Source organism: Penicillium argentinense (genome assembly GCF_028826775.1).
Source record: "Penicillium argentinense strain IBT 30761 chromosome Unknown utg000005l_segment0_segment0, whole genome shotgun sequence".
NCBI classification, from domain to species: Eukaryota; Fungi; Ascomycota; class Eurotiomycetes; order Eurotiales; family Aspergillaceae; genus Penicillium; species Penicillium argentinense.
Window position 1 is genome coordinate 6,312,494 of NW_026622664.1, and position 24,160 is coordinate 6,336,653.

Below are 24,160 nucleotides of genomic sequence, written 5' to 3' on the forward strand. Positions count from 1 at the left end.
TGGGACAAGGCTTCGAGGAAGATCATGAGTGAAAGAGAGTGTGTGGAGAGTATATTCACAATTGAATTCAACACGAACTGGACAATGCGACATGGTTAGATGACGAGGCTCAAGTATAACCGTTTGGTTCTTGCCCTGATGAGATAGACTACTAGGATGGTACAAGGGATTCCCCACCTGATCACAGACGTCACACATGCTACATATATAAACTTTCTCGGATGCATTTCCTGCAACTCTACAGCCAATCACAATGTGACTCTACAAACTTTTATATATCTCCTTACCATCTCGTCTTCTTATCCATATTTTACCGCTATTTTCACTCCCTTCATCACTTCGTTTCAGGGCATCAGCGTGCGAAGCTTGCGAAGCGCGCGTTACCAGTCTTTGATGTTGCTATTAGCCAAATTCTTCTTTCTGATTCGTCTGGCCCTCCTGCGCCTGTTTTCTCATTCGCTGTCACTCTGTCCACGCTCTCTCCTGTTTCGGTTTCCTTTTGGTACTTTGTTTCTTGTTCACTGGCCCTTTCCTCTGCAATGTGACCTTTATTGTTGTTGCTGCTCCATATACCTTCTCTTATTCGCTATTACTTCTCTTTCATGACATACACGCTCTTGCTACGCACTTCTGAGAAGCCGTATCCTCATTGGTGGCCTTCCTGTATGGCTTTGTGTTCAACTACACCGCCGCTGCTTGGACCTGCTCGAGCAATATGCTCTTCTTGCTTTACCCTCCCAGGTTCAAGAGAACGTGTCCACTACCTCTATGCCTCTGCTTCGCTCTCTGATTTTGCTTCCTTCCATTAATTCACTCTACTTTTTTCGCTCGCTTACTGTCGTCTGCTTTTCCGTGCGGTAAAATCCTGACTGCGATCTTTCCAAGGCCTCCACTTACTCCAAAAGATCACAACTGACGATCTTCACTTTTCACCAGACCCGGATCTACTCGTGGAGATGGAGAGATTGCGCGGTCTTCAAGCGAAGACACTGGCTGCCTGGGATCTCTCGGTCTGATGTGTCTGCCTCTGTTTTCAAAATCTACGTACGTAATGCTTCATACTGCCCCGACTTTCGAATGTTTTGTCACAATCCACAATTGCCACGTCGTTTCAGGGCTTACAGCGTGCGTCAGCGCGCGTCCCCCAGTGAAACTAATCCCAAACCGACAGGCTTACTTGTTTCCAAAAACTCAACTTTCGCAACACCTCAAACTCAAATTGGACAGAAAGCAAAAGATCATTTCAGCAATGGCATGCGACAGTTGCGGCCCACCGGCTCCAGCCCCTGAGCCTGATGTTACGCCAATCGCGGCTCTGAATGAGACGAGCAGTTGCAAGAATTCTTGCTGCGATGGCGAAAATACGGCCCCGGGTCAGGAAGAACCCGCCCAGGAGGAATCGGATGATTTCTATTCTCCTGGCAAATACACAGACGAAAAAATCGAGAATATCGACGCGCCTGACTGCTGCCGTGGCAAGGTCAGCCTATGTTGCGACATGTCTTGCCTTGGCCGCTTGGCTCTGCGGGAATGCGAGACGAGTGCTGCGGCTGCCCCCGGCCCAACCGGTCAGCCAAGCAGTGAGTAGAGGTTCTCCGAGGATGGCATTTAGAGTTGCTGACTCTCCTTAGCTTGTGGTGGAGCTTCCGACCGCAAGGCATGCAGCCAGCATAGTCTCTCTGCCCTCGACCGCTACGGCACTACTCTAAAAGCCCCCTGGGATGTATCTGCCGCGCTCTTATTGCTCTTGGCCAGGAAACCTGCTGTAAAATTCGCAAATGCCGTTCAATAGATGGGAAGCAGTGCTCTAAGAAATCATCTGCTCACTCCCTTCTTCGCACTTCGTTGGATTCCTGTTGCAGCAACGGGTCTGTCACTAAGGACCAGGCCGCGCAGAACCGTCTTCGCCTGCAAAGGGGCTCTGGTGAAAGCGTCAGGTCCGTCAAAAATCAATCCGCGGATGCCTGCGTTGTCTCTGGTTTTTCAAAGGTTTAGCCCGTTGTTGAGCCTCCAGCTAGGGAGTGTGCAGGATCTTGTTGCGGAATAAGTAAGAACGCGATCACCAAAGAGCTCTCCATTACCGACTCCTCTGGCTCTTGCTGCAAGCCACCCAAGCAATGTATTCTGAAGGGTCCAAGGACTGGTTGCGCTGGTTCTTGCTGCACAGAAAATCAGCCGGCCAGCCCCCAAGGCTCTTGCACCGGTGCTTGCTGCTCATCTGCTGCGCCCGATCCTGGTTCGGAGATTGACAACGCACTAGTTCAGGACATCACCGACATAGAGAAGCAGGATACTGGCAAGGAATATGTTGTTCTCAGCATTTCTGGCATGACTTGTACTGGTTGCGAGACAAAGCTCAACCGAACCCTTGGTACTGTCCCCGCCGTCAAAGACCTGAAAAACAGTTTGGTTCTCTCCCGGGCCGAGTTCAACATTGATCTTCGCCTTGGCTCAGTGGAGGAAGTCGACTGAATTCAAGTGCCAAAGAGTCCAGAACCAGGGATTTAGCCTCGAGCTTATTGTCACCGATGAGCCCTTGAAATTTATTAGTCAGACGTGGCCGGACGGAGTCATTGACATGGCACCCATGAACAAGCAGACTGTACGAGTTGCTTTTGATCCGAAGATACTGGGAGCTCGAGACCTCACCGAGAAGATCTGGGGTCGGCCAATTGAACTTGCTCCTCTACGCGGTGACCCTTCCCTGGAGGCCGGCAGCAAGCATGTTCGCCATGTCGGATATATGACCTTTCTCTCCGCTGTCTTGACAATTCCGGTCCTGATCATGGCATGGGCTCCGCTCCCTGAGAGGGAGGTGGCATATTCCTCGGCTTCATTCACCTTAGCCACGATTGTCCAAGTTGTCATAGCAGGTCCTTTCTATCCCAAGGCCCTGAAGGCTCTTGTGTTCTCGAGAGTTATAGAAATGGACCTTTTGATCGTCTTGAGAACCAGTGCTGCCTACATCTTCTCGGTCGTCTCCTTTGGGTACCTCATTGCAGAGAAACCCCTTTCGATCGGTCAATTCTGTGAAACGAGCACTCTCTTGGTCACTTTGATCATGGTTCGTCGATGGATTGCCGCTCTCGCTCGTCAGAGAGCTGTTGAATCCATTTCTGATCCGTCACTTCAGGCATCGACAGCTATCATTGTCGACGAAGAGAGTGGGTTATGGCTTCGACTGTTCCTGAACCCAAGAGCCTTACTGGTAAGGGCGTTGAAGCCACTTTAGGTGTCCAGAGACTTCGAGCTGGTAATTCTCGCTGGCTGAATGTATCGGAACATGAACTTGTTCAACCAATGCTTGCTCAAGGATACACTGCCTTCTGCTTTACAATCGACAATGCATTAAAGGCGGTCTATGGCCTTGAAGATGAGCTTCGACCTGACGCTGCTGGGACGGTTAAGACCTTGCAGAAGCGTGGCGTCTTGATACATGTGGTCTCTGGCGACGATGACGGAGCTGTTCAGATCTTAGCGTCCAAGCTTAGCATTCCTGGCGACAATGTGCGTTCTCGAAGTTCACCCACCGACAAAAAGGACTACATCCAGAAGCTCCTCGGTACTGGCACAGATTGCAAGGAACCGGTTGTTGTTTTCTGTGGTGACGGCACGAACGATGCCATTGCTCTTGCGCGGGCTACAATCGGCGTCCACTTGAACGAAGGCACGGATATCGCGCAATCCGTCGCGGATGTGGTTCTCATGCGGCCTTCTTTGGCTGGCATCCCCACCATGATGAACGCCAGTCGGAAGGCTATCTACCGCATCAAGTTCAATTTTACATGGAGCTTCGTATACAACAGCTTTGCGGTCCTTCTCGCTGCGGGTGCTTTCGTCAGTGCGAGAATTCCTCCAGAATTTGCAGGGCTGGGAGAGCTAGTGAGTGTGCTGCCAGTTATTGCGGCTGCGGTGCTTCTGCGCTGGTCGAAGATCTAAGCAAAGAGCACTGTCAATACACGAGTAACAGCGGCTAAATTTTCACAAACTCTCTTTAATGTCCGACTGGAATCTTCGTTTTCTGAAGAAAGGGATGCCAGAGCTCCTGTCAATCGAGTTTTGAGTCTTAATCGTAAAATGCTACGATTCTGTCATTATCGTTAGTCTGCTTCAGTATCAGAGGATAATCCTCCAAGGAAGCCTCAACTCAATCCGTTCTGTCCTCCATCGACTGCTGATGGCAGCAGCGCCTTATCGTGGTGTCCGTGCATGAGGAAGAGAAGCCGAAGGTGGACTAGTAAAGAAGAACCTTCTATGGATGGCATGGCGAGTCTTAGACCGGGTAGAAGATGGAAGGGATCCTAGGCGCTCATGAGATACCCATTTCAGGACACGCGTAGACCTTGCTTGTTGTAAAGCCAATTGTGATGGCGATCCGATGATTGCTGTCCATGGTGGCCGTAGCTCAACTAGCATGTGTCTATTGTCGGGAAGACGCGGTGGGTTGGCTGCAGCCTTAGGCACCAAGCCTTAGAGCAGGTGATCTGGAGCCAAATCCCTCCGACTGTGGACGTAGGTCCAAAGCTCTCGGTCGAGCTTGGCTGCCAGTCTGCCAACTGGCGTCCAAGGCAGCCTTGCAGCCACTGCTGCTTGAGGTCCCCGGATTTACTTCGTGATTCCTGTCTCTATATATGCTTCTTGTACCAAGAGCATGATACAGACAAGACGTATGGTGCCCCGAGAGAATATTAACAGAAGTAATAATGGGATGAAAGACGAATCTTGTGGCTATGATGGAGCTATGTAGAGCATCCTGGAGGGTGTGAAACGAGAGGACGTCAACAAAACATCAGTCCCAGCTAGGCCGTTTCAAGAGCAAGGACCCCTTGGAAAGCCGAGAACAAAAGACTTCTTTCGAGAGGGTTCGGCTCATGGGAGAATCCTCTTGAGAGGAATTTAGTCACAGTACGCCCTGCTGAAGAGCACGGACGACACAAAGGGGTAAATGTCATATGAGTTGGCTTTTGGTACTATTTATCTCCTATTCCAATCGTTCTAGGCTTAATCCAGTCTTAAGATAGTCTAGAGGTGCCCAGGGAATGCGCACGACAGTTCTCACCCAGATACCCAAGCTGTCCCAGTGAGGGTTGGTGTCATTGGCTTATCAACTGTGCTAGAAGGGTGGGTCCCCGCAGTGGCCTTCGATTCGGTGGTGGTCTGGCACCCCTCCTCAGCAGCTGCTTTCATGGGCGAAGTGGCAGTAGGGGCGACTTGGCAGGTCCTGGGACCACGGTCTTACGACCGCTCTAGACATAGAAACTGAGACATCAGGTTTAGGTGGCCAGAAGGATTTGGTTCCAGGTATGCTGCAGACCTAAATCTCGGGTGGACGTACGTCCAAGGCTCTAGGTCTAGCTGGGTTTTCAGTCTGTCGACTGGGGACCTCGTCCCTCAAACCACAGTCCTTCCACCACGGCTCCTCGACATTGGGCATGCGCCGCCTGACCAGTGGCTTGCCGGGACATCAACCCTTGTATTGTGGTCAATGCTCTGCAGGCTGTGCCCTCTAGTCCCAGCCGGCTCACGAACCCCGGCCTATAGGCCAGCTGGGCCTGGTGTCTGTCAACTGGCAACCTGATCAGACCACTGACCAGATGATGACTAGCAAGCAAAAACCAATTGCCAAGACCGTGTGACTGAACAGTGAGTGTGCCCGCCTGCCCCTGGGCTCTGCATCATACCGCCTAGGAGAGCAGCACTTAGCACTAGCAGGCCACATGTCTCTAGCGCAGTCCTAGGGATGGAGTATACAATCTAAGATATACAATCTAAGATATCATACGAGGAGGTTGAGAGGCCCTGGCAGGATCCTGTGGTACGGTATCGCAAACAATTGAACTGAATCTCCAAATCTTTTGGTGGGAACCGGCTAATCGAGGAACCCTGCTCCGACCGTAGCTGCGCCAGCAATGTTCTGTTGGTTTATATTTTTTTGATTGGCGTAAAACGCGAAGGAAAACTCCTTTGGGACTCATAATAAGCAGGCCAGTAAACTGCGTAGTACTCAAGTACGTCACATATTATTTCAAGAACGTATTCATAAGCCCTCGATCATCTCAAGAATATTCGAGGCCTTTGCTGTCAAGTCTTCCATAGTGAAGCTCCATACCTTAGTAAGTAGATTCTACTAATACCAAAACTTTCTACTGTCACGATAAAGGCTCTGTCTCACACATCTCTAAACCATTGTGGAACCAGATTCTCTTATTTGCGATTACATCAATCATGGCCTTGGGCTACGATGATAGCTAACAGAAGCTTTCACCAAGCATGATTGTTATTCATGTAGGCAGAGAAAGGCTGCCACTCGGTATGGTACACAAGCTGGTGGGGCTATTTCAGAGATGGCCTCGCGGTGAGCTATTTGTTTTGTACGCCGTGCGGATCAGTGGAAGTCAACAACTGCAATCGATGTATCAATCGGCAACGAAATAAGTCCAGCCCGGATCCCGTAGGCCAGATGTTCTGGAGATTCCTGTTGTGATATGTCGTATCGTAACGGAATCAATTCCTAACCTCACGGAATTACCAGCTTTGATTGGAAAGTGTATATAAGCCCTCAAGTTTTCTGTCCAGAAGGAATATAAGCAATCTTCCTTTGAATTACAACACAGATCGCCAGGGCCTTTGGCTACATCCCAAGAAGACGAACCTCGGATTAAGCTACGGAAACCCAGTAGGGTTTGCCAATATGAAAGAAGTCTGGTGCTTGACTGATATCTTCGCACGACGGTGACGAATAGAAAATGCTAACCTTCGAGTATATAGGGTGAGACGATTCTGGACCTTGGCAGCGGCAGTGGCATTGACGTCCTCCTGGCGGCCCGTAAAGTCGGGGTCAATGTACAGGCAATCGGCGTTGACATGACAAAGGTGAGTAATTCGAGTTCGAGTTCTTTCCTCCGTAGAGACCAGAATTGATAATAGACACAGAGCATGATCGAACTCGCTGAGAAGAATACGCAGAAGGCGGGAGTCTCCAACGCCAAGTTTATTGAAGCAACTATCAATTCCGTGCCACTGCCAGACTCCAGCGTCGACTGCATCATTAGTAACTGTGTCGTCAACCTCGTCCCAGCGACCGACAAGCCGGCCGTCTTTAAAGAGATTGCTCGCCTACTGAAGCCGGGCGGAAGGGTTGCCATCAGTGATATTCTGGCTCGAAAGCCGCTCCCGGATCACATTACTAAGAACACGGCGCTGTATGTTGGGTGTGTTGCCGGTGCGAGTGAGATTGCGAGGTATGAGGAGTACCTTGAGCAGGCCGGATTCGAGGGTACGTATACCGCCATCAAGGGCACTTGAGTCTTTTGTACTAACTTGCCGGTAGGAGTGCTCGTTGTTGACACGAAGTCGGACCTGAATCTTTACAAGCAGTCGTCGTATTTGTCTCAGAGCTCGTGCTGCGGCAGTTGGGGTTCGAGTAAGGAGACTACGAGTGACGTTGCAAGAGTTGGATTTTAATGAGTGGGTCGGTCGGTTATTACCCTCCATCCTGGCTCAGTCTTGATCGCGCTGTTGACAATTTTTCCAGGCTCGTTTCGGATCTACGCTATCAAGGCTTAGGTAACTTTGCTTAAGAACTTTTATGGAGAGGCTAGAATCTGGTTTGGTGAGAACGCCTTTGCAGTGCATGGCTCGGACAAGCGCAGTCCCATAGGTTCACGATGGGTATGTACAAAGGGGTGACCGGGATAATTAGCCCAATTCAATGTCAATTAAATATTTTATCGTGTGATCATTCATTTAGCAGCTGGAAGATGTCCATGTTTTTTACCATGCAGCTGGCGCTCGACTGACACCCTAGTTCCGACCGCACATCCTGCATGTCGGGGTAGCTTCGCGTAGATGAAATGATCCCGGCTGCAGTTTCGCACGGGGTACATTGTCCTGATTGTCTGGAGTCCTGGTGCCTGCTGGGTGGTGGTAACGTTGAAGTATCAGGAGCGGGAGAGTCGAACGGAACACTCAGCTCCGAGTCCCCGTCGGAAATTTGGCTGTCGGATATAGCCACCTGTTGATAAGTAACTTGGCTCGAACTCGAGGTCGATGAAGTAGGCTCCGTAGCCGTTCTCTCGGGCGACGGATCGTTGCGCGCGTAGTTTGATGGACTCGGCACCCCGGAATCCACTGTATTTAGTCTGGGAGATTGCCCCGAGTGCGATCGCGCCACTAGCACAGCTTCCGAGCGCGACGTAGGAAGAGACATGTCCGCTGTATGTGCTCTTAAGTATTCTTGAACTCTCTGATCAGAAACACCATGCAGTATGAGCAGCGAGCGGAGAAGACTGTTCTCTACTGCCACCTTTCGCCCCGCCTCTTGCACCTCTCGTGTAGCGTGAATGCCTTTAGTCTGAAATTTCTGCAGGCGTTGCTCAAGATCTTGGATATATTCTTTGCGCCGTGCACGCGAACGCCGTTGGTTATCGCGAATTCGTACTGATGACGACATTTGATCAGTCTGGGAGATTGTTAGTTCCCAAGAATGGCGCTGGATTGCACATATTAGGTTTTGCAAGGTGGCTGACCTTGGGTTTTGTCGACTGTTTGTTTGGACTCTCGGTCCTCATCGTTGTCATGTTAAGATGGCCGTGAAGTGTGGTGTGGCGATTGGGTAATTCGGAGGATCCAGTACGGGGAAGCATGGGAGGGAGGGAGAGTCAAGTGGCACGCTAATTACCTAAGCAAGGCTTAGTGCCGAGAATCAAATCCACTTAGCCCGTTTGAGAATTTTCCATCTTCACCAGCCAATCAGCACCCACCAGTGACATCTCTCGCCGCGTTTCGGTCGCCCCAATCTGGCCATCTAGAATTTGTTCGACTCTATAAATAAGACATCTGTTCATCAGAAGTGCTATCACCAGATCCGCATAAAAATTATATTAAATACCTTGATGATTACTCGTTTTCGAATTCCCTTAGCACGCAAAATCACCCCGGTCATCGGCTCAGCGGCTAGTCTGTCGCTCTACAGATACACCACCATGGCGCATCCCGCGGTTGCCCAGCCGGGGCCAACTGTTCCCGACTTCGTCAATGGGCATGAGAGCGTACAATACCCCGAACACCCGTCTCTGGCTATACCGCAGAGCGAGGATGACGCCGAGATCCGTCAGAAATACCGCCCCTTCATCCTCGACGACGCGGCCGAGGACTGGGTCAGTGCCTTGGAGTTGACAACCGCCATGGACTTGGCAGCGCAGGAACTGCAAAAATCAAACAACCGACTAAAGGTGCTCGTGTTGTACGGCAGCCTACGTCGGAGATCCTACTCTCGTCTGGTGGCGCTGGAAGCCAGCAGGATTCTTTTCCGTCTGGGGTGTGACGTGCGTGTGTTTAATCCCGAGGGGTTACCGGTCAAGAATGATACCGAGCACGGCCATCCCAAGGTGCGGGAGCTCCGAGAGCTCAGCAAGTGGAGCGACGGGCATGTTTGGGTATCCCCCGAACAACATGGGAATCTTGTGAGCATTTCTTTCCCCCCACCCGGGGGCGGGGGAGCCCCCCAATGCATGATATCTCATTACTGACCATCCTCAGACCGCCGTCTTCAAAAATCAGATCGACTGGATCCCGCTGACTACCGGGAGTGTGCGTCCAACGCAGGGCCGGACCCTCGCCATTGCGCAGGTGTGCGGCGGCTCGCAATCGTTCAACGCCGTCAACTCCCTGCGTCTTCTCGGCCGGTGGATGCGCATGTTCACTATTCCGAATCAATCTTCGATCCCGAAAGCGTATACACAATTCCCCGATGAAGGTCAACCGGGAGATCGGAGGCTTATGCCTAGTGGTAACCGGGACCGACTGGTGGATTGCATGGAGGAGTTGGTAAAGTACACCTTCCTCATGCGGCCCCACTTGGAACTTTTTGGTGATCGGTTCAGTGAGCGGGAAGAGAAAAGGGCCAAGGAGGAGAAGCTGAGGCTGGCACGAGCGACACAACTTTAGCTTAATAGTGGGATGTGTCCGTTGTATATACCGTGTGGCATTGGAGAGGTCAGGCTCTAGGCTATGTACTTTACGGCATGTGGATAAATTAGATTTGTTGAACAACATCCATATGTCCTCCAACCCTCTTCTTCTAGCCTTGGATCCTAGCGGACAATATTCGCGGCAATCTGTCAAAATCAGTGGAGATTTCTCTTTGCTGTCGCCCGCCCTTTCTAATGTTAATATGCTATTCGTCCGGTGTTTAGACAGCAGTAGTGGGCTCGATAGAGACTTCGTTTCCAATGAGTCACTGGCGCGTTCTAATTGGCTATCGTTAATGTTGAGCTAAAGTTTATTTGTCAGCTGCAGGTGTAGGCCAAGAAATCCCGAGCAGCGGCCAGAATACGGCGTTGACCAATCAGCATCGGCCAATGACATCCAGATGCGAACAATCGCCTCGTCTTCTGTCAACTCAAATGTTTATATAAACCTCCACGCGTGTTGCTCGAAGCCCCCCCCGGCGGGCGAAATTTCACACTTCGCCCGAACCTCCAACGACCAGGCTAATCGCCTTCAATCGAATCAGGACCATCTCAACATTTGAAGATGACTGAAAATGACTCCGCATTGGGCGCTGCAGCCCAAACGCCTTCCACTCCCAACGACATAGAAAAACAAGCAAGCACGTCAGACTCACCGCAGAAAAAATATTCTGCCTTCAAAAATCTCGGCCTTTTGGACCGATTTCTCGCGGTATGGATTTTCCTGGCCATGGCAATTGGTATTATTTTGGGAAATTTCGTGCCAAGCACTGGACCCGCGTTACAAAGGGGGAAGTTTGTTGGTGTTTCAGTTCCTATTGGTAAGGGTTCAACGATTTCTCTGCACTGTCTATTTCTATCTGCTAATACAGATTCATAGCTGTTGGCCTGCTTGTCATGATGTATCCCATTCTCTGCAAAGTGCGCTTTGAGAGCTTGCATCAGGTCTTCAAAACCCGTCAGATATGGATTCAGATTGCGTTCAGTATTGTTGTTAATTGGATCATTGCCCCGTTTTTCATGGTAAGCCTCCAAGGTTTCCACTGCCTCTCTAACTCAGAAATTAACACGGAACACTCTAGTTGGCGTTATCCTGGGCTTTCCTTCCAGACGAACCCGAGCTACGCCAGGGGCTGATTCTGGTCGGACTAGCACGATGCATCGCTATGGTAAAAACAACCCCCCTCCCCAACAGCCACTGGGGGCAAACGTTATTTTTGTACTCGACGATACTAACAAACTCTTAGGTTCTAATCTGGACCGGTCTGGCAGGCGGCGACAGCGAATACTGCGCCATCCTCGTCGCCGTGAACTCCCTCCTGCAAATGGTCCTATTCGCACCCATGGGCGTCTTCTTCATCCAAGTCATCAGCGGCGATAGCATAGCCTTTCAATATTCCACCGCCGCGAAAAGCGTCGCCGTCTTCCTCGGCATTCCGCTGGGCGCAGCAATCCTCACGCGCTTCACTCTCCGCTGGGCGACAAGTCCGCGATGGTATGACGAGGTCTTTCTGAAATGGGCAAGCCCCTGGTCTCTCATTGGGCTTTTGTTCACGATATTGGTGCTGTTCGCATCTCAGGGTCGTCACGTTGTTCATCAGATTGTCTCTGTGATCCGGGTGGCCGCGCCGCTGATTGTTTATTTCGCGGTTATATTCTTCTTGACGTTGTTGGTTACGTACAAGTTGGGCTTTGGGTATAAGCTCGCGGCGACGCAGAGTTTTACCGCTGCCAGTAATAATTTCGAGTTGGCGATTGCCGTTGCTGTCGCTACGTTTGGGGCAGACAGTAATCAGGCGCTTGCTTCGACTGTTGGGCCACTGATTGAGGTGCCGGTTTTGTTGGGCCTTGTCTATGCTGTTAAATTGATAGCGAAGAGACTGAACTGGAAGGATTAGTGAAAACTATTGGCTGCCTCGGTCGGCCAATTGGTCCCGAGGTCGGTGATTTATTTCCCTTTTTTGAGCAAAATCCTGCTTGCGAAATAGGTCGCAGTATTATTACTTCTTATAATAATCATATCTTTCCAGGTTTCAATGTTTGATATGGCGGCATCACTGCAGCTGAATTGTAGCCGAATGACATGAATTAAACATTTAAAACGTCCACATATAGATAGCTCGTACATATAAAGTCTTAACAAGATCCATTCAAACAGCACTGTATATAAGATTTATTAACAATACCCACATACCAATGTATGATTGGTCGCACTGGACACTACCGATAAAATTTGGTTATCACCACCGTGACCCTCACGTGCCCCCGAGATCTATCATCAATGGATACTAACAATTGAAGTGACTAGTACGGGCGGCAACGTAATTTTGCCAGACGGTTGATTAATTTACAACACGACACAATCATGATGTGACAGCTGAGACGACGCTTACAAAACGGAATCTCATTTTAATTCAGGTATTCTTTGAAGTACCCCGCAATATCACCCAATTTTCTTACGTATGCCAAAGAAATTGACATATATTTCCGCAGATAATGCCGCGGGCTTTTGTTTCTCGGCAATATCGCCATACTGAAACTCCGATTCCTACGTCCGAGGTGAACTATATAACCAAATCGCGAGCACGATGTTGGTTATTACTATGACAAGATGGTTCGAATTCAAGAACAAAATCTTCTTAATGTCCCTCCATCCACACCTTGAATCTTAACACTGATCTTCCCATTCTTCCCGTCGCAGAGGAGACGGGAAGCCGGTGTACACTTTGTTCCTCGTAGACCTCGGCACGACTCTCACTTACCCGCATATGCATAATAATTTCGAGCCTTTCCTTTTTCGGATGGATAAAAATGATGATTCAGCTTCTTAAATTAGTTACTGTTATTTATAGTTAGCTGTTTCGGTCTTTCCAGTCACTGATCAATCTTAATTGCACAAATTTAAATGAAATTTTTGTGAAATCACTTAGTATCTTGATTTATTTATGCGAATCTGGTTTATCTTTAAAATATATTGTCGGGATATATTCTCCTGTCAGAACAAACTGGTTATGACCCACTGCTAGCGACCGATGGATAACATCCCTTGCTTGGTGTACACATTCTTGCGCTGGGCTGTGGCCTCGGTGTTGTGACCGCCGAAGGCCGGCGTGTGGGATCTAGGGGTGTTTTTCCAACTAGACTGAACATCTACATCTATCAACAAGAATCAATTGACTTTGCTTTGGAGCATACACACTGTCCACTTAACTGTGTACACAGTACCTAGCTGGTGATACCAACATATATAAAGACTAGATCATCTTTGTTCGGATACTGTGAGGGATACCCAGTGCTCGGCTGATCTTACGTGAGTCGGAGTCGGACTCCGACTCCGACTCACACAGGAATATCGATATTCCGAGATCACTCCTAATATAGACTAGGAAGTCTTGCCATTAGGATTCGGGAAACAACTGAAAGGTTTAGGTGGTGCACGTAGTGTACTGTTTGTTTGTTGGCGAGGAAAATAACAGAGTCGCAATGCACAGGCGAAAGATGCCCTGTGGCAAATAGCGTCTTCCTGGTACACGTACGATCTAGGATCATCGCCAGCAAGAATTGACCTGGAGAAGACTCATCGGAAGGACGAACCTTGCTTCAGATACAAACTACTATGGGGGTAAACCCTTCCCGAGTGTTTAGAATGGGTTTCCAGGCTTATATGACACCATGTTAATAGTCTTGACGGCCAGAAGAATTTTTCGAACACGAGTTCCAAACCCACAAAGCGCAGGGCAGAAGAAATTCTACAGTCCCACAACTCAGCACCGACACAATCTCAGGTTAGCAGCCAGGAAAATAGACAGAGCTAGGGGGAAATCGAACCACACGTTTCCCACATACGAGATAGTGGTGATGACTAACCACCATTGCTTTTTAGCCAGACCGTGTCCAGCGCTATTCTCTGGGTTTATCCCACCAGCACTTGTAGTCAGCGATGGACCGTTGCCAACTGTAGTACTAGCAGAAGGAACCCCACTTGTGAAAGGGAGTCCATTCGTAGGTGAAGCATTCCCAAATGCAGGTGTCCCGGAACGCCCCGATGGGGTTTCAGTTAAAGTGGCATTTGGATTGAGGACACTGTTTCTAGTGAGTATAGATATCCTGCTGTTAAAAATGTGTTAACTCACTTATCGATGACATGGAGGACACCATTTGCCACTAATACGTTAGGTCGGATAATAGCAGCGGAATTGACATATATGGTGCCGTCACTTGCCAAAGTGAAGGTGATATTTGTGCCAGTCGTAGTGATCCAATCAGCATGGCTAATTCTTCTTGTATAAATAGGAAGAGTATCATTGATAACATGATACATTAATGTCGTATGTAGCTCCTCCTTTGTCATGTTTGCCAGCACTGACGAAACGGCGCGAAAAGCTTCATTGTTCGGGGCAAAATATGTGGCATTTCTCCATTCATTCCATTGGAATTCAGCCACACGAACTGCTCCAACAAGCGATGTAAGGCCAGCAGCGAGAGATGTTTCGGTAACATTGCGGGGAATAACGAGCATGGAATCTATGGTGTGAATTAGGCCGCCATCGAATCCGATGTCCTGTGGGGGAGTCAGCATAATAAGGAAGGTTGCGCTGGAAAAAACATACAGGATCCACCAAGGTTGATTTTGAGTTATAGCCTGAGTAAAATTCCACTTTATCTTCTGATATTTTAGACGCATTTTGTGAATGGCTGCTGGTTCTGACCGCTTGGACAACCTGCCCTCCACTGACATTGACATGTGCATCATCCGTCAACAATGTCGGAATAAACATCCCTGTTTCCCTCATACTATCAAAAGGGTATCTGCCATTAAGGACATGATACTGCATTAAAGCTTGAGTGAGACGGCCATCGCGAAGGCGCGCCGAATTTCCCTCCTCGAAATCCTCGATAGCCTTGTTGGTGGGGGCAAGTATAGTGATATTGTCCACAGATTCAACTGTTTGAAGGAGCTCACTGTCGGTTGAAATAAGGGAGCTCAGAGTAGATAGATTGCCGTTAGAACCCAACGCAGACATCAAGTTTTGCGCAGTAGCCGAGGACACAGAGGCAGGAAGGAAATAGACTAGCCGCATTTTGTGGCTGCTGTATTTCGCCCACTTGTCGTTAGCGAAAGCAAAGATCAGTGTACGGCCACTATCAGGAAGAAATAGAGATGTGTTTCGGAAACCCTATCAGCTTTTACCCGGGGCAACCACCTTTCTATTTAACGCTAAAAGTTTGGACAACAACCTAGTCATGATGTATGCTAAGATGTAGTGACGACCCTCGAAAGCCAGTCATTAAATCATTAAATTCTAGCAGGCAGGAACTACGAGATACATTACGCATCCTGGTCATTGGGCGTGGACGAACTTTATCCTTTCCCATAGGCGTGCCGGGCGAACGTGGAGGGTCTAGGTTTGTGATTCCCAATCTGAATATATGTCTGTTTAAGCCCGATGTGGCTTTCTGCATATCTTTTTAGTTATTGGTCATTTTGGATCAAGCGAACTATAACTAATGAACTATGCCTACTCTTGTGGCAAATGATATTCATTTCATAGGGTGTATTTTCTCAATACTGTGGAAAGCTTGGCAGAAAACGTCATCCTTCTGGGCCAGATGAGTCGGTTATCGTACTTTGCGTGTGGGATGAAAGAAGAAAAGGGTTGATTCTGTGGTAAATGACGCGATTTCGTGCGCAGTTTCGTCCTGTTGTTTCCGTTTCCGTCTAGGAGTACGTAACGTATTCGGTAAGCGAGCGGCGCATGTAAACGAGTGGCGCACCCCACCCAAAACGCGTCCATGAATTAGCACTTAACTAATTCAACCACGCACTATGCCACCAATTTGCTCCAAAAACTCCAGAAATTCAACAGAGAAAGGGGAAATGATGTTATTAGCCATCCAGGCTATAAACAACCAAGAAATTACCGCTATTCGTGAAGCAGCACGTCGGTCGGTTTGAAGTGCCGGAATCCTCTTTGCGCCGTCGCCTCCGCGGTATTCAAAACCGCGCGATTTCACGCGCCAATAACCATAAATTGACGGAAGTTGAAGAGGAATCTCTTCAAAAATGGATCCTCTCACTTGATGATCGTGGAGCAGCGCCCCGGCCTACTAACGTACGAGAAACTGCGAATATTCTTCTTGCGGGGCGCGGAATGTCATCTGTTCAAACGGTCGGGGAAAAATGGGTTTATAACTTTGTGAAAAGGCATCCCGAGCTATCAAACCGATTCCCAAAACGCTATAATTACGTTCGGGCAAAGTGCGAAGACCCAAAAATCATCAGTGAATGGTTTACGCTTGTTCAAAAAACTATCCTTCAATATGGCGTCGATCCCGACGATATAACTTAGACGAGACTGGTTTCGCGATGGGATTAACCGCTACCGCAAAAGCTGTTACGAGAGCTGAATACTACGGTCGGTGACCACTTTTACAACCTGGAAATCGCGAGTGGTTGACCGCTATTGAAGTACGAATGCTTCGGGTAGGCTTTGCCTGCATGCGTAATTTTTAAAGGAAGGTTTTTATTGAATCTTGGTTCGATAACCATCCGGATGATTGGAAATTCCAAGTTAGCCCGAACAGCTGGATGTCTGATCAGATCGGCCTTCGTTGGCTTGAAAAACTCTTTATTCCATCAACTTCTTCGCGAGTGAAGGGCCGGTATCGACTTTTGATCCTCGACTGTCACGGAAGCCATTTGACTCCGAATTTCGATCAAAGTCGTGAACAAAATAATACCATTCCAGTCTGTATGCCCGCACACTAGTCGCATCTTTTATAGCCGCTTGATATCGGTTGTTTTGCGGTGTTAAAGCGCTCGTACAATCGGATGGTTGAAATAAAGATGCGTCTCGGGATCAACCATATCGACAAACTTGATTTCCTCAAGGCATATCCCCTCGCCCGAATCGAGGCATTTAAATCAGAGCCTATTGAAAATAGTTTCGCAGCTGCTGGTTTAGTGCCGTTTCCCCCGATCGGGTACTCTTAAAGCTCAATATTTGCCTTCGAACCCCGATAACCCCCGCGAGCCGGAGTAGCGAATCAAGGCAGAATTTTACACCAAAAACCCCATTTACCGAGAAGCAACTTTATCTGGGCGGCGATGAAACGTCCACTGTATACGCTACCGAGCTCAGTGCCATCGAAATGGCACTCAAATTAATCTTGGAGACCACGAAACCGTGGGCGGCACAGGCGAGAAACGGGCTTGTCATCTTTGCAGACAGCCAAGGGGCATTGAAGGCGCTCCGCCAACCACGGATGCCATCAGGACAGGTCTACCTGGAAGAATTCCTCCACCTGGTAAGGCAACACGCAGCCAATGGCCGTCAAATCCACCTCAGGTGGATACCTGCTCATCAAGGAGTGGCCGGCAATGAACGTGTCGACCGACACGCAAAGGAGGCGGCCCAGGAACCAGAAGGACCACAAAACCCAAACAATCGTTATATTCGCCTTGCAGCTGCAGCTAAATGCCGCATTCGCCGCGAGGCAAAAATCGAGTGGGAAAGGTCATGGTCTATAGAGAGAACAGGTCGACCGACGAAACGCTTAGTCGAACGACCAACAAAGCAGACCCTGGAATACTGGTCCGACCTGCGGAAAGCGACAGCGTCCATTCTGATGCAGCTTCGTACTGGACGAATTGGCCTTGCTGCCTACTTGACTCGCATCAATCGGCGCGGGTCAGCGAGTTGTGGTTGCAATCTGGGGAACCAGACCGTCGATCATATCTTGCTTGAATGCCCGCTACTCCAAGATGAGCGCAACTGGATGAGAAACGCTCTGTCCGACCGCGGAGTTGCTCTGTGACGCGACGAGCTCCTGACGCGACCAGAGGCTCGCATAATTGTGGCCGAATTCATGGTCCGGACAGGTCTCTTAAACCAGTTTCAAGCAGTCGACCCATTGGCTCTCGGCACGGAAAAAGGCGACGAAAAAGGATGGACCCTCAGGACAGTGTGACGGAAGGAGAAGGATGGTGCCCGTTAGGAGTGCAGTGCCAGGTCCACTGTACTCCCTTGATGCAAGCGAGCGCAGGAGCGGCAGCCGACGGCCCAGAGGGCTGCGCAGATGAAGGCGGTGGGGGATGAAGTAGATCAGAGAATGAAGTTTGATTGTGGAAAGGAGAGTGGGTAGAGGGGAAGCGACGTTCTTTTTGGATTTCTTTTGTTTATTTTGTCTATTTTGTCAAGATTGCATACATTCTCGGGCGACCAATCAGGGGCTTGCGTTGCAACCCATGGAAACAATCGTTCAGTGGGCGGGCGACCACCTTCAAGCTGTCGGCAGGCCTGACAGCACTCCTGCATAGCAGCATATATTTAAAGCAAGCTACATCGGGCAAATGAATTCATCATCATCATCATCATCATCATCATCATCATCATGCTAGATTTTACACGCAGCGTACAGTCCGACCAAATCGAAGAACTTCACTGGCAGAGAAATCTGTTGGCTCGATTTGATGAATTGCGAGGCAAAGGTCTTGCACGAAAAGTGATATCGCAGCCCCCGAGTGATTATTCAGAACAATGGAAATGCCAGCCACGCGACCATTCACAATCCTCAACACATGCTGAAGACTACCATATCACCACCTGACTTGGGTCTTATATGCAGCATCTTCAAGTTGTTGAATTATGAGACCGGAGTTCAGTGATAAGTTTCTCAACACGATGACGGATTTCGTGACGAATAGCCCGTACAGCGTCTAAGCCTTGCCCGGCGGGGTCGTCAAGTTGCCAATCGAGATAGCGCTTGCCAGGATAGAAGGGGCAAACGTCCCCACATCCCATAGTGATGACAACATCGCTGGCTTGCACTGCGTCGGCAGTTAGGATCTTGGGATTTTGGTTGCTGAGGTCGATTCCTTCTTCACGCATGGCTTCGACGACGGCGGGATTGATAGAATTGGCTGGGGCCGATCCGGCGGAGCGAACTTCAATGGTGTCACCTGCGAGATGACAAAGGAAGCCAGCGGCCATCTGCGAGCGTCCAGCGTTATGAACACAGACAAATAAGACACTGGGCTTATTAGCCATGATGGGCATGCCTTTCGAGTATGCGTTGAGTAGACCTGGCGTGTAGCTAGTTGAATATGCGGTGTGAAATTATTCACGATAGCAGAACTTCGCGGGAATGAATAGTAGGTGCCTTCAAGATATATTTTGAATAAACGAAAAAGGGATATGGTGATGGCTTAATTTGTGTAGAAGCAAGAGGGACAAAGTGGCTGTTCTTGGATTTTATACACCAAACGTTGGCTGGAAAAGGGGAATAATTAATCTCTCATCACTCTAGAATATTCTTTTATGCAGGACTGTCGCCCCACAACTCGCTAGCGTTTGAACAGGGGCTTTTGGTGAGCCGTAGTCGCAGTACATGTCAAAACCGCATTTAGACTATATTGCCATAGTCAAAACTATGGTCTGGTTATTTGAAAATGATCTTAGGCATTCATTACAAAAGTCTGTGCTGGTAGCTGGTGATAGACTGTATTACGAGCCACATAGGAACTATCAATGAGCACTACTTTGCATGGTCATCTCATGTGCCTACCTCTGGATAGCAACCTGTATGTCACCCCGACACTATCATTGGTTGATGGTTTTGGAAGGGAATGCAGCATTTTTTATCACTGACAAATCACAAGCCTAGAACATTGCCGTCATGTCACTCCTTGATTATGATTGGACAAAACTGGCAAACGGTCATCCACCTGGTGTGATTGGCTATCATGAATCACCAGCCTTCCTATATCAGGACTAGCGGTAAATTGTCTCAAGGCGAATCTCCAGGTTCTGCATATTTAAGAGCCTACTCTACTCCGTTGGTGCAGATTTTCAAGCCATCACTGCCTTACTATTGGTTTTTCCTTTAGTGTCCTTATTCGACAGAGGTCATCCGCAAGTAAAGCATCTTACGCATTTAATCTGCCGATGCTAGAGATGGCTACCGGAATTCCTCAGGAAAAACTGCCCGTACTGGCCGAACCGCAATCTCGCAATACAACATTGAATAATCAGTCAACAACTCCCACGACCGAGGATGTTGAAAAACAAAGGACAAACGAACCCGAGGAGTCTACGGCAAAGCAATCAGCCTTTAAAGGGCTTGGCTGGCTAGATCGCTTTTTGGCCGTATGGATCTTTCTTGCTATGGCAATCGGAATCATACTGGGGAATTTCGTGGAGAATACGGGACCAGCCCTTCAGAAGGGAAAATTCGTTGGAGTGTCTATTCCGATCGGTGTGTACTCAAGAATTGTTTAACAATACCGTCTCTAACTAAACGTTGCAAGCGATCGGTCTCTTGGTCATGATGTATCCTATTCTTTGCAAAGTGCGATACGAATCTTTACACCATGTCTTCCGAGACCGTGGTATCTGGATCCAGATTGCATTTAGTATCTTTGTTAATTGGATTATTGCGCCTTTTTTGATGGTGAGATTTCTTCGTCTCGCCTACGGGGAAACTTGCTAACGTTATACTTCCCCAGCTAGCACTAGCATGGGCTTTCCTACCGGATGAGCCAGAGCTTCGAGAAGGTTTGATTTTAGTTGGGTTGGCCAGATGCATTGCTATGGTACATTACCCTTTCCCTACGATATGCCCCAACTGGACTAATTTATTATTGCTGATAGGTTCTTATATGGACTGGTCTCGCTGGTGGCGACAGTGAATACTGCGCTATTCTTGTTGCGGTTAACTCGCTTCTGCAAATGGTGCTCTTCGCCCCCTTGGCCATTTTCTTTATCAACATCATTAGTCACTCTGGCAGCCAAGTTACACTATCTTACTCCACCGCTGCCAAAAGCGTGGCAGTTTTCCTTGGTATCCCTCTTGGTGCTGCAATTATCACTCGCATTACCCTTCGAAAGCTCACCAGCCCACGTTGGTACGACCAGGTTTTCCTGAAGTGGGCTGGCCCATGGTCACTTCTTGGGCTCCTCTTCACGATCCTGGTGTTATTCGCATCTCAGGGCCGGCAGGTGGTTCATCAAATCGTATCGGTGGTCCGAGTCGCCGCTCCGCTTATTGTTTATTTCGTTACTGTTTTCTTCGTGACCCTTCTTGTGACCTTCAAGCTCGGGTTTGGCTACAAGTTGGCTGCAACTCAAAGTTTCACCGCTGCCAGCAATAATTTCGAGCTTGCGATTGCTGTCGCTGTCGCAACATTTGGAGCCAACAGCAACCAAGCGCTTGCCTCTACTGTCGGGCCATTGATCGAGGTGCCGGTGCTGCTCGGCCTTGTCTATGTCGTCAAATTTATAGCCAAACGGGTTGGCTGGAAAGACTAAATCGTAAAGGAAAGAAAATTTCTCGCCTGACAGCTCAACTAAACTTTCAGGACGCTTTCTTTTCGTTAGTTATTGGTAACTTCCTTTGCGAGTTCACGGATCAATAGTGAAGAGGCTTGAGCCATGAGACATGCATCTACTACAGGTAATACAATCAATATTAAATCCTATCCAATACTGTATGAACAAAACTACGACAATGGGGTAGATAATGACTCATTTCTAATTTAGATATACTGGAGACGGCTAGTGGCGCTTTCCGTTTGCTTTCATTGCAACTAATAAATCGAAGCCGCCTCGACGTTACGCCTTAGCTTTATGAATTTCTAGGTAGTAGGCACCAGTATTCTATCTTGGGGCTGAGGCTTTTGATGAATTCAATACAGTACCAGATGACGGGCCTATCTCACAATCATCAGCCATATAGACCATGCAGTACGTCTGTTCTGTTAACATTTGTTGGGGGGTGGCGGTGGCGAGGTGACTGGTCCATGACAAACAGGCTTGGCAGTGACATTCCGTTAACAAACGGTGGACATCCCAGAAAGTATCAATCGGCCAATCAGTGGAAACTGTGGGCCGCCTTTCTCCACATCGACGACGTTATATAGAGGATATATATGGCATCGCCAAATAGACTCCAGACAACTCGTGTGTATATAACTCGGCTTGATCTCTTCTCATTATACTCCCGAGTTAAATCATTTGTATACTCTCCTCTTAGCCGACACACTCTTTACTTCCGGGTCGTGAATCGCAAAGTTCAACAGAATGGATTCGGAAGCTACCTATCGTTCTGTGCAAAATCGCTACGCTGGAGTTGCGAAGCAGACCGACCCTCATAACTTAAAAGATCATGAACGCAAAGTCGCAAGCGCATTTGGGTATGATGTAGAGGATCTGCGTTCCATTCCAGAAAATGCGAATTTAGGTGTCAGCTGTGGGAATCCATTAGCAACGGCAAACATAGCTACCTCAGCTGAATACCATGGAAAAAGAGCTCTCCTACAAGCTGGAAATCGCGAGTGGGTGACTTCTATTGAGTGTATTAGAGCTGATGGAAGTGTCCATCCTCCACTCTTCGTTTTTAAGGGGAAATTCTTTCCTGAACATCTACGCATCCCCCTTGATTCAAATCAACCTGGATCTCATCTGATTGTGAGCAAAAGTGGCTGGAGTACCAATGAAATTGGTTTATGGTGGTTGAAATCTCATTTTATCCCAAATATTGGGAAAAGAGTAGGAAAATACTGCCTCTTACTCCTTGACGGTCATGGAAGTCATTTAACCCCTAAATTCAATCGAATTTGTGAAGAAAATGATATCATCGCGATCTGTATGCCTTCTCATGCCTCTCATCTTTTACAACCTTTAGATGTGGGTTGTTTTTCGGTTTTGAAGAGGCTTTATGGAGGAGCGGTTTCAACCATGATGCGGAATGGAGTCAATTCTATTGATAAGGAAGATTTCCTTGAATTGATTGCAGATACAAGAAAGGGAGCTTTTAAGACCTCTACTATCCAGAATAGCTTTTCGGCTACTGGATTAGCACCATTTTATGCTAATAGAGTCTTGGAAAAGCTTAATGTATGCCTGGATGAACTTCCTCTTGAGATCCTTCCTCAGCGACCACTCTCTTCTGGCAGTGATAGTGATCCAAATACTCTCTGGACTCTCTCAAGATTTTCAAAATCGCAATCTCGGGTCAAAAAAGGTCTAGAATCTTCTTCTTCAATCCTTTCTTCACCAACCAAACGGGAGATTGAGAGGACCTATGAAATGACCATAAAAGTGGTCCATCATATTTTTCTTCAGAATCGCTGCGACCAATTGGAGGCTTCTAATAAGAAACAGATCAATAAACGAGCAATAAAGCATAAGTTTACTAGCCAGAGGGGCATTTTCGGGAGTCGAGAGGATGGTCAGGATGATGTGGTTGTTGAGGATGATAGTGATAGTGAAGATATATCTTTGCCAGATGTGGCTGAAGAACCACCTGCAGAACCTGCTTTACCCTCTATGCCTATAGTTAGGCGGCAGGTCACCTGCTCTGGATGTGGGATTAAAGGTCATACCTATGTTAAATGCCCTACACGTATTAAATAGCAAAATTTGAGTTATTTTTGTGGTATTCGTCGTGGTGAAAAATTGAAGGTTTTTTGATTTTTGGTGGGGTCGCTCGGTCAATGCGGTCGCTCGGGCAATACGTTATCCAAAACATGTATTCTCACAACTAGACAGTCGCATAATCATCAACATATGATATCATGATCCAATTTAATCATGGAACACACAAATCTAGATCTATTGACTGCCATTCGCGGTGCACACACATATGTTTCTGCCAGTGAGCGCTGATTGTTGTGCTCAGTGCCAAGAAATGATATATCCAGTCCATGGTGTGTCATCAGGGGTGGACTGCGCTGTCAAAAGTTGACAAACGTACCTCACACACTTATGAGGGCCAGCCATGCTACCTCATCCTATGCTGTCCTGGCCACCCTTTAAAATCTAGCATAATGGGTCGAAGAGGACCTATAACGACATACAACACAAGGGCTGAGAAGAATGCCGCTCGACGGCTCCGCTATCAGCAACAAAAGCGAGCTCAACTGCTATCCCAGGAGTCTTCAGTCCCAGCACGTTCACGAACACGTAAGATGGATATAATTTCCCAGTTTGATTACGCACCGCAACTTTCTTAATATTGACTGCAGTGTTAGAACCGGTCATTCAACCACATGAGCCAAGACAAGACGCAGACTCACTTCCACAGTCCGGACCCGCCCCTGAGCCTGCAGCTGCTCCAGATACACTTGATGCGGGGCCTATACCAAAGCCACACCTCACACCGGAAGGCTCACTGCCTTTATCCAATGA

At 48.3% G+C, this 24,160-nt stretch overlaps 10 protein-coding genes across 10 annotated transcripts; 7 read left to right on the forward strand and 3 right to left on the reverse strand.

Moving 5' to 3' along the window:
• Nucleotides 1-1,249: 1,249 nt before the first annotated feature.
• N7532_007155 (heavy-metal-associated domain-containing protein) lies at nucleotides 1,250-2,472 on the forward strand (the record flags this gene model as incomplete). The annotated part of the gene is made up of 2 exons (XM_056619648.1): nucleotides 1,250-1,480; nucleotides 1,996-2,472. The coding sequence occupies 2 exons, from the start codon at nucleotides 1,250-1,252 to the stop codon at nucleotides 2,470-2,472; spliced, it is 708 nt and encodes a 235-aa protein (XP_056475807.1).
• Nucleotides 2,473-2,587: 115 nt separating this feature from the next.
• Nucleotides 2,588-3,232, forward strand: N7532_007156 (Cu2+-exporting ATPase; the record flags this gene model as incomplete). Its single annotated transcript, XM_056619649.1, has 1 exon — nucleotides 2,588-3,232. One exon carries the CDS (start codon nucleotides 2,588-2,590, stop codon nucleotides 3,230-3,232), a length of 645 nt encoding a protein of 214 aa, XP_056475808.1.
• A 68-nt stretch (nucleotides 3,233-3,300) lies between these two features.
• N7532_007157 (copper-transporting ATPase) lies at nucleotides 3,301-3,939 on the forward strand (the record flags this gene model as incomplete). The annotated part of the gene is made up of 1 exon (XM_056619650.1): nucleotides 3,301-3,939. One exon carries the CDS (start codon nucleotides 3,301-3,303, stop codon nucleotides 3,937-3,939), a length of 639 nt encoding a protein of 212 aa, XP_056475809.1.
• A 2,331-nt stretch (nucleotides 3,940-6,270) lies between these two features.
• Nucleotides 6,271-7,566, forward strand: N7532_007158 (UbiE/COQ5 family methyltransferase; the record flags this gene model as incomplete). The annotated part of the gene is made up of 5 exons (XM_056619651.1): nucleotides 6,271-6,285; nucleotides 6,769-6,873; nucleotides 6,934-7,276; nucleotides 7,331-7,423; nucleotides 7,535-7,566. 5 exons carry the CDS (start codon nucleotides 6,271-6,273, stop codon nucleotides 7,564-7,566), a joined length of 588 nt encoding a protein of 195 aa, XP_056475810.1.
• A 172-nt stretch (nucleotides 7,567-7,738) lies between these two features.
• Nucleotides 7,739-8,452, reverse strand: N7532_007159 (bZIP transcription factor; the record flags this gene model as incomplete). Its single annotated transcript, XM_056619652.1, has 1 exon — nucleotides 7,739-8,452. One exon carries the CDS (start codon nucleotides 8,450-8,452, stop codon nucleotides 7,739-7,741), a length of 714 nt encoding a protein of 237 aa, XP_056475811.1.
• Nucleotides 8,453-8,984: 532 nt separating this feature from the next.
• On the forward strand, nucleotides 8,985-9,948 carry N7532_007160 (arsenic resistance protein ArsH; the record flags this gene model as incomplete). Its single annotated transcript, XM_056619653.1, has 2 exons — nucleotides 8,985-9,464; nucleotides 9,541-9,948. The coding sequence occupies 2 exons, from the start codon at nucleotides 8,985-8,987 to the stop codon at nucleotides 9,946-9,948; spliced, it is 888 nt and encodes a 295-aa protein (XP_056475812.1).
• Nucleotides 9,949-10,536: 588 nt separating this feature from the next.
• N7532_007161 (arsenic resistance protein) lies at nucleotides 10,537-11,869 on the forward strand (the record flags this gene model as incomplete). The annotated part of the gene is made up of 4 exons (XM_056619654.1): nucleotides 10,537-10,792; nucleotides 10,852-10,994; nucleotides 11,054-11,140; nucleotides 11,219-11,869. 4 exons carry the CDS (start codon nucleotides 10,537-10,539, stop codon nucleotides 11,867-11,869), a joined length of 1,137 nt encoding a protein of 378 aa, XP_056475813.1.
• A 2,231-nt stretch (nucleotides 11,870-14,100) lies between these two features.
• Nucleotides 14,101-15,052, reverse strand: N7532_007162 (fasciclin domain-containing protein; the record flags this gene model as incomplete). The annotated part of the gene is made up of 2 exons (XM_056619655.1): nucleotides 14,101-14,532; nucleotides 14,582-15,052. 2 exons carry the CDS (start codon nucleotides 15,050-15,052, stop codon nucleotides 14,101-14,103), a joined length of 903 nt encoding a protein of 300 aa, XP_056475814.1.
• A 3,552-nt stretch (nucleotides 15,053-18,604) lies between these two features.
• Nucleotides 18,605-19,021, reverse strand: N7532_007163 (arsenate reductase ArsC; the record flags this gene model as incomplete). The annotated part of the gene is made up of 1 exon (XM_056619656.1): nucleotides 18,605-19,021. The coding sequence occupies one exon, from the start codon at nucleotides 19,019-19,021 to the stop codon at nucleotides 18,605-18,607; it is 417 nt and encodes a 138-aa protein (XP_056475815.1).
• Nucleotides 19,022-19,927: 906 nt separating this feature from the next.
• On the forward strand, nucleotides 19,928-21,280 carry N7532_007164 (arsenic resistance protein; the record flags this gene model as incomplete). Its single annotated transcript, XM_056619657.1, has 4 exons — nucleotides 19,928-20,228; nucleotides 20,281-20,423; nucleotides 20,479-20,565; nucleotides 20,624-21,280. The coding sequence occupies 4 exons, from the start codon at nucleotides 19,928-19,930 to the stop codon at nucleotides 21,278-21,280; spliced, it is 1,188 nt and encodes a 395-aa protein (XP_056475816.1).
• Between the last annotated feature and the right edge of the window lie 2,880 nt (nucleotides 21,281-24,160).